Source organism: Leptodactylus fuscus, chromosome 1 (assembly GCF_031893055.1).
Source record: "Leptodactylus fuscus isolate aLepFus1 chromosome 1, aLepFus1.hap2, whole genome shotgun sequence".
NCBI lineage: Eukaryota > Metazoa > Chordata > Amphibia > Anura > Leptodactylidae > Leptodactylus > Leptodactylus fuscus.
Window position 1 is genome coordinate 86009921 of NC_134265.1, and position 13314 is coordinate 86023234.

General features: G+C 40.1%; 1 protein-coding gene across 1 annotated transcript in view; it reads left to right on the forward strand.

The window, feature by feature from the left end:
- The window catches only part of P2RX6 (purinergic receptor P2X 6), a 30021-nt gene that overhangs the window by 12690 nt on the left and 4017 nt on the right, over positions 1 to 13314 (forward strand). The window contains exons 7-11 of the mRNA XM_075272702.1: positions 2746 to 2887; positions 10922 to 11031; positions 11519 to 11612; positions 11701 to 11766; positions 13131 to 13208. Of these exons, the coding sequence (XP_075128803.1) occupies positions 2746 to 2887; positions 10922 to 11031; positions 11519 to 11612; positions 11701 to 11766; positions 13131 to 13208 (490 nt within the window). The remainder of the gene's footprint in view (positions 1 to 2745; positions 2888 to 10921; positions 11032 to 11518; positions 11613 to 11700; positions 11767 to 13130; positions 13209 to 13314) is intronic.

Sequence of the window (13314 nt, forward strand, 5' to 3'; positions counted from 1 at the left end):
AAAAATCTCGTCCTTTGTTCTGGTAGGAGAGAGGAACAATCGCATAAATGATTGCCACAAGCAACTAGTGCAGAATATGATGGAAATGTTTCCGTAAACCCTCGCTGGCGGCCGAGATGAGATTTCCTCCAAGAGGCTAACAACTGCCATCCGGTCCACAACCACCAGGGGAACACTCTCCAAGGTCTGGGACACGTTAATGCACCCCTCCCCTGGCCAAACTACTGCCACTGAGGGGCCTAGTGTCATAAGGAGGGAAAAGTATAGGCGCATGTTGCGTGAGTACCTGGCCAACCACAGCCCTGTCCTCTCCAATCCCTCTGTGCCTTACACATATTGGGTGTAGAAGTTGGACCTGTGGCTCTTAGGGTGAGTGGAGGCTTCCCCCAGCTGAGGTGTGGGTGAGTTTGGTGAGGGGGTTCAAGTAAGCCCCTTAGTTAGCCTTTTTGGTGGCATAGAGTGTACACAATGAACCTCAATTGTTACTTGCTGAGCCACTCTTCTACTTGTATGATAGAACCTGTGTGTCTATGCTCTCTTGAGTTAGAGATAGATTCGGGCCCCTGCATTTTAAGTTTATGCCCCATTCAGCTTCAGCCCATAAACAGAGATGTTATTTTGTGCCCATCAGTGCCAATTCAGCCGTGCCAGGATTAATTCTTTTACCCCCTTTTGTAGTTGTCACTTGCTCCAGCAGCGTATACAGTGTCAGGCCCACCATTCAGCTTCAGCCCATAAACAGAGATGTTATTTTGTGCCCATTAGTGCCAATTCAGCCGTACCACCCCCAGGATTAATTCTTTTACCTCCCTTTTGTAGTTGTCACTTGCCCCAGCAGCGTATACAGTGTCAGGCCCACCATTCAGCTTCAGCCCATAAACAGAGATGTTATTTTATATTTAGCTGTATGCCACTTATTTGGGAGTGGAATACAACCAGGAAAGTTGGATTCAGCACATATATATTATACACAGATTTGCTGTATACCACCTAGGTTTTTGGGGCTATACACAGAGGAAAGCTGGATTCAGCATATATATTTCTGTATACCACTGGTTTGGAAGTGGAATACAGCTGGGAAAGCTGGATGAAGCGTATATATTTCTGTATACCACTGGTTTGGGAGTGGAATACAGCTGGGAAAGCTGGATTCAGCGTATATGTATTCTATACACTGATTTGCTGTATACAAATCCATTTTCTCTGGGAGATACACCCAGGTGTATATCTACTCTTGCTGCAGTATAGCTCTGAAAAGAGCTGTTGTTTTTCTTCAGATTTCCTGCCTAACAGAACCTACTATTCTATCTGACCCTCTGCAAATCTCTGTCCCTATCTCTCCAAGCCGCAATTGAGATGAACATAGCGGCCACTATTCTTATAAATCTGAGGTCACCTGATTTCGTCAGCCAATGGCTTTTTCCTATTTTTTTTCAATGCCTACGTCGTTGTAGTTCCTGTCCTACCTCCCCTGCACAATTATTGGTGCAAAAAAGCGCCAGGGAAGGTGGGAGGGGATACGAATTTTTACTGCGTTTGCCGCGTGTTATTTGATTGGAATCGATAGTCTGATATTCGATTGAATAGCTATTCGTTCGAACGCTGTTTGCTCATCTCATCCTGAACTCTGTAAAGTGGCTTGAAAAAGGCAGTACTCTCCTTAAAGGGAGTCTCTTATTAGTCTTTAGAAAGGCTATTCTAGTACTATTTCTCTTTCTCTCCTGCTTGCAGCCGTTTTTGAGATATATCATTTTTTGTAAATATGTAAATGAAGCTCAGAGAGCACAGGGGGCATTTCCCCTGTGCTCCAAGCACCACAGCATCATACCGTTGATGCCGCCTCCTGGACCATTCCTTCATACAGATTAGCTCATCCTCTTCACTGCCTAGCAGCCGCATCTGTCTTCAGCGGGATCACGCATATGTACTGTTCATTCCTGTAGGAATATACTGTAATAAAGATGGCCAGCAGAGCATGCGCTGTACACTTGGCCCAAACCCAAAGTGGTGGCGTGTACAGCTCATGCATGGGATTTGGATCCTGCTGAAGATAGAGGTGGCTGATAGGCAGTGAAGATGATGAGCTCATCTGCATGAAGTAATGGTCCAGAGGGCGACATCAATGATATAACGCTGTGGTGCTTGGAGCACAGGGGGAACGCCTTTGCTCTCTGAGATTCACTTACATATTTGCCAAAAACAATATATCTCAAAAACAGCTGCGAGCAGGAGAGAAAAAGAGGTAGGACTGGAATAGCCTTTCTAAAGGCTATTCCAATGATAGTCTACAATTAATAGACTCCCTTTAAGGAGACATAGCACACCTTCTATCCCACATCTATGGCCTCTTACTCAGTTACTAGTACCCTGTTTTGCACTGTTGAGGGGCAAAATATCTGGCTGTGGATGGGTTTGTCTTCATTTAGGAGGAGATATTTTGGCTTGGCTTTGATCCCAGAATAGCCAATAGATTTCAGGAAAACCAGACATTGCAAGGAGATACTTTACAAAAGGTATACAAGATACATATGGCAGAAAGCTTGGAAGCTAGAAGTATACAGAAACAGTCTAGGATTAAAAACAGGGCTAAAATAGAACTTTTAGTTATCCTTATATAAACCACTATCCACTACTTATGCCATTTTTGAAGTCAGTCAATAGGGCCTACAAAAACTACAGTCTTCTTCTAAAAGATAACCTGAATCAGAGATGTTATTGTAACTAACTTTCATCTTATCTTAAAAGGTCAAACACGAAGAAGACATTAAATGGGACATATTTTAAGACCTGCAAATATGATCCAGTCTCAAGTCCATATTGTCCCATATTTAAAATCAGTGAGATGGTGACAAAAGCTGAGCACAGTTTTACAGAGCTGTCATTACTGGTAGGTGTCTTCAGTATACTTACCATGTTAAATATCTATTTTGTATATAAGTGTAGAAATGTATATGAGTTTTCAGCTAGAGGAAAAATATAGTGGCTTCCACCTTGTAGAGTCCATAGAAATGAATGGGCAGTACAGATGTTAGTGGATCATTCTGATTATGCTTTTCTTTATGGGGTTCCTTATAATATCTTTATTATAGATCATCGCTTTCAGATCAGTGGGGGTGCGGCACCCGGAACACTCACCAATCAGGTGAAGAGACAGTGACATTTGGGTGAGCACTGCAACCTCTTCACTGAAAACCAAGCACAGTACTGTATATGGACTAGAGGTTACACTTGGTATTGCATCTCAGCCCATTTCACATGAATGTGACTGAACTTCATACAAGACACAAGAAAAATTAAAGTGACGTTACTAGCATGTGAAGTGGAAAAGGCTTCAAGCAGCTGATCTGTGGGGGTCTGGGTATCAGATTCCATGATATTTAATCCACAAAATACCCAATAAATACCCTATTCATTTCCATTTTATGGGTTAGTATAGTGGTTACCCATAAAATGACACTGCATATTATTATATATGTGGTGCAGTCCCGATAGGCTAACCATTGCATGCAAAGTTTTGTATTTTATGTATTAAAGAAAATTACTTACATACATTTAGTACTCAACATATTTTACTATACAGTTAAGTTTAAAGGGGTTGCCCAAGATAACCATTTTTTTTATATTAGGTCAAGAAGGTGACACCCCCCCCCAAAAAAAAAAACAAACAAAAAAACAAAAAAAAATACAAACTATACTCACCTATCCCCAGTGCTCCTGCGCAATATGTGACCACTGAGACCAATTACGTGTTACGTCCAATGATGTCACAGTATAGGAGATAATATATGCAAATGGTCCGCAATGCTTTGGTCCGGTAAAATTTAACTTTTATTTAAATTTAACCCTATAGAGACACAGCTCAAAAGTGACTTGAGGACCAGGCCTCTTTTTTCAAAACTGACATGTGTCACTTTAAATGGCAATAACTTTGAGACGCTTTAACTTACACAAGTGATTCTGAGATTGTTTTTTCATAACACATTGTACTTCATGTCAGTAGTAAATTTTAGTCGATATGTTTTGTCTTTAATTATGAAAAAATAGGAAATTTGGTGAAAATTTTGAAAAAAATGCAGTTTTCAAACTTTGAAATTGAAAGCCTTTCAAATAGAAATCCATACTACCCAAATTTTTTCATAAATATAATTAACCATGTCTCTGATTTATGTAGCAATCAAATTTTAATCACCCTTTCATTTTTTTCAGATATTATAAGGCTTACAAGTCAAACAGTAATTTTCCAAATTTTCAAGAAAATTTCCAAAACACATTTTTCAAGGGACCAGTTCAGTTCTGAAGGGAACTTGAAAGGCCTCTCTAATAAAACCCCCGAAAGTCACCCCATTCTAAAAGCTACACTCCTGAAAGAATACAAAACAGCAGTTAGAAAGTTTCTTAACCCTTTCAGCATTTCACAGCAATTAAAACAAAATGGAGGTCAAATTTACATTTTTCAATTTCTGTCACTAATATATTCATTTAGCCCTAGAATTTACACATTTACTAAGGGTTAAAGGAGAAACTGCACCCCACATTTTGTTACACAATTTCTCCCGAACATGACAATACCACATATGTGCTGGTACCCTAATGTACGGGCACACGGTCGCTCTCAGAGCGGATGGAGCGCTAATTGGATTTTGTAGGCCAGATTTTGCTAGAATACTTTTCAGGCGCCATGTCCCGTTTGCAGAGCCCCCAAGGTGCCAAAACAGTGGAAACCCCCAAAATGTCACCCCATTTTGGAAACTAGACCCCTCAAGGAATTTATCAAGGGGTATAGTGAGCCCTTTGACCCTACAGGTGTTTCACAGATTTTTTTACCGTTGAGATGTGAAAATGAAAAATTACTCTTTTTATAATAAAATGTCACTGTGGCCCCAAATTTTTCATCTTCACAAGGGGTTAAAGGAAAAATTGCTCCCCAAATTTTGTTACACAGTTTCTCCCGAACACGACAATACCACATATGTTCTGTTACCCTAATGTACGGTCACACGGTCGCTCTCAGAGCGGATGGAGCGCTAATTGGATTTTGTAGGCCAGATGTTACCCTGTCCTGTTTGCAGAGCCCCCAAGGTGCCAAAACAGTGGAAACCCCCAAAATGTCACCCCATTTTGGAAACTAGACCCCTCAAGGAATTTATCAAGGGGTATAGTGAGCACTTGGACCCTACAGGAGTGTAACAGAATTGGCCCAACAAAAGGAAAAGTGACATTTTTTGCTATAAAATGTTGCTTTAACCTCAAATTTTGCATTTCCACAAGGGGTTAAAAGAGAACATGCACCCCAAAAATTGTCAAGCATTTTCTCCCAACTACAGAAATGCCTCATATGTGGATGTAAAGTGATGTATGGGCACACTGTAGGGTCCAGAGCTGAAGGATCTCTATTGGGATTTTGGAGGGCAAATTTAGCTGAAATCTGTTTCAGGCACCATGTTGCATTTGGAGAGCCCCTGAAGTGCTAGAACAGTGGAAACCCCCCCAAAATGACCCCATTTTGAAAACTAGACCCCTCAAGGAATTTATAAAGGGGTTTAGTGAGCACTTGGACCCTACAGGTGTTTCACAGATTTTTTTTACCATTGAGATGTGAAAATGAAAAATTACTTTTTTTCCAATAAATCGTCCATTTAGCGCCATATTTTTAATTTTTGCAAGTAGTTAGAGAATTAAAAGCCCCCCCAGTTTGTTACACAGTTTGTCTCCTGAACATGGCAATACCCCATATGTGGCCATAATCTGCTGTATGGGTAAATGGTGGGGCTCAGAATGGAAAGATGGCTATTTGGCTTTTGAGGGCAGTTTTCTGGTGCCATGTTGCATTTGCAGAGCCCCTAAAGTACCAATACAATGGAAACCCCTCAAAAGTTACCCCATTTTAGAAACTACACCCGTCAAGGAATGAATCAAGGGGTATTATCATTTTGAGCCTAAAAAATGCTTCCCAAAAATTAATGTACAAAATGAAAATTTTTATTTTTAAAGAAATATGTCATTTCGGTGCCCAATACGTTGCACCCACTTTGTATTGTCAGAGACCTGCACTCCTAAAACTATTAAGTGGGCGATCCCGAGGGGCAAAAAATTATATATGTGGGTGTAAACTGCTGCTTGGGCATACAGCAGGGCTCAGAAGGGAAGGAGCACTGAGCTTTTTAGCTTTTGGGGTACAGATTTAGAGGGACTTTCTGGGTACCATGTTGTTTTTGCAGAGCCCTAAAGATGCCAATGAACTGGAATTCCCCAAGAAGTGACCCCATTTTGTAAGGGCAATTTTAGGGTCTCTGCAAAAGTGTCATGGCATCCAAAAAAACCCCCCAAACCGTCTAAGTCTGTGCTACAAAAACCATATAACCCTTCTTCCCTTCTGTGTCTGGCTGTGCCCTAATATCAGTTTATTCCCACATATGACATTACGTGCATTATCCTGGGTACACCAGTGTCATACATGTGTCATACATGTGGCATAAACTGCAGTTTGGGCACACAGCAGGGAACAGAAGGGAAGGAGCGCGATGAGGCTTTTGGAGTACAGATTCAGATGTTTGGTATCTGGACGCAATGTCATGTTTGTAGAGTCTGTAAGGTACCGGAAAAGTGGATTCCACAAGGGAGTGACCCCAGTTTGAAAACTGCACCCCTCAAAGTATTTATCAGGGTGTGTAGTGAGTATTAATATCCCGGACGTGACTGCACAGCGGATGGTGAAGAGGGAATGTATAAGCTGTGCGGAGTACATTGGGAACACCAAATTGCCTACTATGTCCCAGTAGCTCCTATGATTGGGGGAGTCACTCTGGGGGTCACTTTGGGGTCACTTCTGGTGTCTTTTCGTTCATAAGCTGTAAATCTGGGGTGTCCCCTGATATACGCTCGCACAGCTTATATATTCTCTACCTGATGCAGCCAGTCGTGTTCTAATAATTTGGCGGTTTTTGCGGACTTTTGTTCTTGCATTACTAGATGCTGTATTTTCTTTATTTTTCTGGTGACGTGGCCATATAAGGGCTTGTTGTTTGCGGGATGCGATGCATTTTGTAATGACACCATTTTTGAGTGCCTACAACTTACCGAATACATTTTATTAACTCTTTTTTTGCTGGATTAAAAAAAAAAAAATCAATTCCGGTATTGCGTTTTACCTTTTAAATTTTTCGCCATGCAGCGTACAGTATAAGTAACATATTATCTTTATTCTGCGGGTCGGTACGGTTACGGCGATACCTCATTTATATTATTTTTTTATGCAATACTAATTCTGCAGAATAAAAACACATTTGGAGACACAAATCAATGTTTTTTGCATCGCCATATTTTGAGAGGCGTAACATTTTTATTTTTTGGTTGACAGTGTTGGTTGAGGGCTTATTTTTTGCGGGACAATGTGTGCTTTTTATTGGCACTGTTGTGAGGTGCATTTGACTTTTTGATCACTTTTTATAGCACATTCTGTAAGGTGAGATGGCGAAAAATCACTACTTCCGGCGGGTTTTTTCCATTTTTTTTTTCTGTGGTTCACCGTGTACATTAAATATTGTTTCAGTTTTATTGTACAGATTGTTACGGACGCGGTGATACCAAATATGTATTGTTTTTATTAATTTTTAGGGTTTTTTCTATATAATTCATTTTCTATAGAGAGAAAGGGTTTTTGGAGCTTTATAAATTTATTAATTGTTTCAAAACACTTTTATTTATTTTTTTCCACTTTTTTTTTAACTTTTTCATGTATCCCTTTAGGACACTTGGAGGAGTGATGATTGCATCACTGATCCACTATCATAGAGTGAGACACAGGCTGCAGTAACAGCCTGCACGTGTCACTCTGCAAACAGGAAGTGAGTCGTACGGACGGCACAGACTCACTTCCAGAAGACGCCAGCCAGGATACAAAGGTAAGTGGGACTCAGGGCTGGCTGGGGTCACTAAACAGACCCCTGGCCACTTAGTAGGGATACCAGCACCCCCCGATCTCGCAGCGGGGGTTGCTGGGGACCCCTACACGATCGGGCAACCCGTTGTTTGCCATGATCATGTTTGATCACGGCAATCAACGGGTTAAAACCCAAAATCGGCACTCATGTCCGATGGAGGGTGATGGATCAGGGTGTTAGGTGTCAGATACAACTAACACCCGCTCCTAGAACGCCCGCACTGCGGGGATTGTTTACATCCATGTGGTACTATTACCACATCGGTCGTGAAGCACTAGACATCCATGTGGTAATAGTACCACATGGGTCGGGAAGGGGTTAAAAGTCCATATCCATGTCCATAGTGCAAATAACAAAACAAACAAAACAAAATACATAAAAAACGCCAACGTGTTTCGAGGTGCCCTCACCCCTTAGTCATGGCCTAATAAATACAGTGATGTCACAGTACAGGGACAATGCCCACAGAGTTATCACAGTACAGTGATAATGGCCACTGTAACAAGGATAATGAACACACAAAAAGACATTGTGACATCAATGCATATGAAGAAAGTAAAGTATAATGATGTCCCAGGAATGTAATAGATTCGCATTCAGTTTTCTACTTCTCCTTCCATCATCCATATTTATTACTAATTGCACCCTAGGACACCCAAGTGTAAATGAGCACCCTTCATTGTTGGGCCCCATTGCAGCAGCCACATCCACTAACCTGGTCTAACTAACTAATCCTATTCATTTCAAAGGGTCGTTACGGGAGTATAAAGCAAAATTGCGCGTGCAAAATTACGCGCGTTATACGCCCGTAACTACACATTGAAATGAATGTGATTCTGTTTTGAGCGCTAACATTCTGACACGTGTATACGTGCCAGAATGCGCGCCCATTAACTCTGTGTGAATTGGCCCTAACACACAGTGCTCCCTAATTAAAGGTTTTCCAGGTAATCACTAACAAAAATTTGTGGGGTTCCAACACCTGGTACTCCCATTGATCAGTTGGCTGAAGGGACCGTGTAAGTGCCATTCTCTGTTTACACAATATAATTAAGTTCATATCGGCCATGTAATGTAACTACAATATTGTCTTATGTGCATCTAGGTGACAAGTCTGTAATTACATTGTACCGTCACTATAAAACAGACAGTGTGCTACGTAAACAGGTGGCATGGCCCCTTTAAACACCTGATCAGTGGGGGGTCCACTGATCTATTATTGATGATCTATGCTGAGGATAGGCCATCAATGAAAATGAGCCAGAAAACCCCGTTAATAAAACTCAAGTGCCACCTTAATTAGATTAACCCCCTTATATTATGTCCCTGACATAAATATTGTGCCCCTAATAACCCCTATATATATGATGTCCCCAATAGCCCTAATATAAATGACCCTCCTTATGTTCATAACACCCCTTATATAAATGATACTGCATATGTTCATAATGCCCCCTTAAATAAAGACCATAAATGGTCTTCTCTCTGTAGTCTCGGTGTCTTGTAAAATGCAGGCAGGCATGAAGGCATTGCGGGTTTACAGAGTTAGCTACAGGATGTGTTTTAACTAGATTGGTGTCCTGCAGACATTGATCTAGTTAAAAGTAAACATCTATTAATGGCAGCCCTGGGGTGGTCCCCACAGAGTCAGTGGGCCTGGGGCACCCACTGCCAAATCTTGCCCATTAGATACACCACTGCATAATTTATTGTGTACTAAGTGTACAGTGCTAACATATTCTGAATATATTCCATTACATTGTCCACCTGACACTCACACTTATGGACAATTTTAGAGGAAGCAAGTCAATGTACTTACATACTTTTGTTGGCACAGAATCATCAAACAAGGAAGGAGATGATGCTCTTTATACAGTGATGACCTGGTTAGATGGATATCTGTGAGCACAGCATTGAGTACGCCTTGTTTAATTACATAAGCTATTCTTGCTGCACTTTTGCCTTCTTATCATACATCTCATATATAGAATATATAGCACACATTAATTGTATGCACAAGTATGTGGACCACATATTAATAATAATAATAATAATAATAATAATAACAATAATATTACAGTAATAGTAAAGGTAACAAATCAATTCACAGAATAGTAGTGACGGCCCTGCTTGAGAAGATTACAAACTATAAGGTAGAGGGGGTAACGGTGTCCTTTTATGAATATATCCATATTTCCTGGGCATACAGGGTTACAGTGTGATAAAGCATCATGTGGGACAGTGGAGGAGTGTGAACAGAGTGCAATTGCAGAAGAATTTAGATTAGTGAATGTGATATGTCTGCCTGAAGAGATGTGTTCAGGATGCATCTGAAGCTGGTGAAGTTTTGAGTGAATCTATTTGTGTGGGGTAGAGCATTCCAGAGAAGTGGTGCAACTCAGGAGAAATCTTCAATACAGGAATGAGAGGTTCTGATAATGGAGAATATTAGTCTTAGGTTAGCCTGGGGACTTGTAATTGCTACCAGCCAATTGCCACCAGCATTGCTGCATAGCTAGCTACACAAACCAGACCAGGTCAATGCCTTGTTTTGCCTGCCAGTGTCTGTCAATGTATGTAAAAGCTTATTGGAAAAGAGAAACACTTAAAAATGAAATCTGTTTAACTGAAAAGCCTCCAGATACAGTATACTACAATGGTTTAACCAGTGTTATTGCAATAGCTTTGAATGTCACTATGACACAATAGAAGGCTACTATTGCTTGTGAGTCCATTGTATGTGCAGGACTGTTGCCTGTGGCACTTTGCTAAGTTACAGCTACAGTCAATCTGAGTGTGTAGCTTGTTCTCTAGAAGTAAAACCTAATCTCAGCTAGTCCCATTGTTACATAGGTCCATATAGTTCATTGGTGTGTCACTTAGCTTAGTCGTAAATTTACATCTCTTACACAAGAATATTTAGAAGATGCCTAATCTATAAAGCAAATAATTATAATTATGTTACTGGTAATATATTTCAGGGTGGAGTTGTTGGAATTGACATTATGTGGAACTGTGACTTAGATCACTCAGAAAGCGCTTGTAAACCACAGTACTCATTTAGACTGCAAGACAGGAATAACAACTTTCGGTGAGCTTTTTCATATACAGCAAGTACATGTTGATATCTGGACTGTCCTATGATTTTGGCACATGGGGAATATTTTTTACAGATGTACTTAAAAGAGCTAAATGGGTATACATGCTGTTAAATGCTGCATAAATCATGGCCATTGCAATTTAAAGGGGTTGTCTCTCAACCTACCACCCCTTTAATATGCAAGATCCCGAGACAATTAGAGAGCCCCAATAAACAGCTTTTTTTTTTTTTCCAGGGGAAGATACAGCTGGCTATATACAGTATTTTCCTCAGAGGTGAAATTTAGCAATACATTTAATACAGAGATAAGGTCCATAAGAATCAAAGTGTACCAGATGGGACAATCACAGATTTCATACCCAACAGTCCCCCATGATGAGTAATAAAGAAGAGGAAGATTTGGATGGGAGGCAGATGATGGGGAGAGCAGAAGGGAGTGTTATTTTAAAGCAAGGGTTAATATATTTTTGTTTTGTAGAACGGCAACCTATTACTGGAATGGAGAGAACCGTGAATACAGAGATCTCTTGAAGCTCTATGGAATCCGCTTTGAGATATCTGTGGCAGGAGAGGTTTGTGTCTTGATGTCATTTTGTATAAAGTCTTGATCCTACGGTATATTTCCAGATTAATTACAATTCTATATTCTTCTATATTCAGGCAAGAAAGTTTGGTCTAATCCCAACCGCTATAAGTCTTGGTACTGGATGTGCCTTTTTGGGTGCAGTAAGTCATTCTTCTTGGTTTAATAGCACATAAGCATGGTTTCAAATATATTGAAAAATATGTTACATTATGTATCCCAACAACACTAACCCATTATACAATTGTGTGAGATGAACTCCACATCTGGGTTTAGTTTATACAAGCCAGTTTATGCAAACTACTGAGTACAAGAAATAGGTGTGAAATTGTATATAATCAAATGTAAACTTTGTGTGGGGCTCCATTCTCATGAATGTGTTATTTGTCAGTGTAAGAAGCTCACTGCAAGAATGTATGGGTCTGTGGAGGGCATGGATGACACACAAATATCATCCATGTGCCATCTGTGCTGCTTTACCATTGACCTGTAAATGCACACATTGATGTGCATTTAGTTGAAAGGGGTTGTCCTATCTCAAGGATCCTATCTATACTGGTAGCTTATGTAAATTGAAGCCTTTTTCAAAATATATTGCTTTAGAAATTCTGCTTTGTTTGCCTTGTATGTGAATTTATTCCTCCCATTGTTAACACTGCGTTGCTATAACCCCAGATCTGGGAGATAGGACAAGTTACGTCACTTACTCAGTGCAGGAGAATCCGTTCAGCTAATTGCACTTTGCTGATAAAGCTGAGTCTGTTATCTCTCTATGTAAACACACAGATAACACTGAGTCCATTCTGTACAAGAATCTGCAGATTATCTGACCTGCAGAAGTGTGGTTTGTCCCGTTCAGCAGGAGGGAGGGGAAGGGGGAGGGAGAGAAATACAGGAAGTGAGAAGCAGACACTGCACCCAATCTGGCTGAAAGGCTGAGATGTGAGAACCCCTTTAAGAACTATATAAAACTATAATATGAATCAAATAAAAACAGAGATCACAATGGGGAAAATTTATCAAAACTGTTGTTTACTATGCAGTCTTGATTCACTGGAAAGGCGATAAATCTAATCTATTAAGAAAGTCCATTCCTCTTTCTATATTAGGAGTATTACTAGCCCTAGTGATGAATCTGCAAACATAAAACTACCCCAGCTAGGTACTGGCATAGATTTCAGCTATAATTCAAGGCAGTTTATGGTGTAAATTATTCTATATCTGCCAGGTCGTGGGAGTCCATGTCTGCTCCTGCTAAGCCACACCACAACATGCCCACTTTTGTACTTGTGTGGTTCACAAAAATCCAAAAAGTCCAAGTTGGGAAAAGTTGTGATTTCTATCTGCCTATTTTGGTATAAAGGCTTTATTTATTTCCCCCCATTGCACTTTTATTATATTTAATCTGTTGGACAAGTCCATATTTTGTGTTAGCACTGTATTCTTTATATTTTATCATATTTAGACTCTTCCTTCTCTTTGTACAATATTTATTACCTTCCTGTAGATTACACTTCTCTGTGACCTGATTCTTCTATATATGGATACCAAGGCTAATTTCTATTGGGATTGCAAGTATGAAGAGGTAAGTGAAGCTTTAAATAATGCTTAAAACAGATGTAACTGATATAGTGTTCATGGGACATTATGAAATTACCTTTCTAACAGTCACATTAAAATTGTAAAACCCT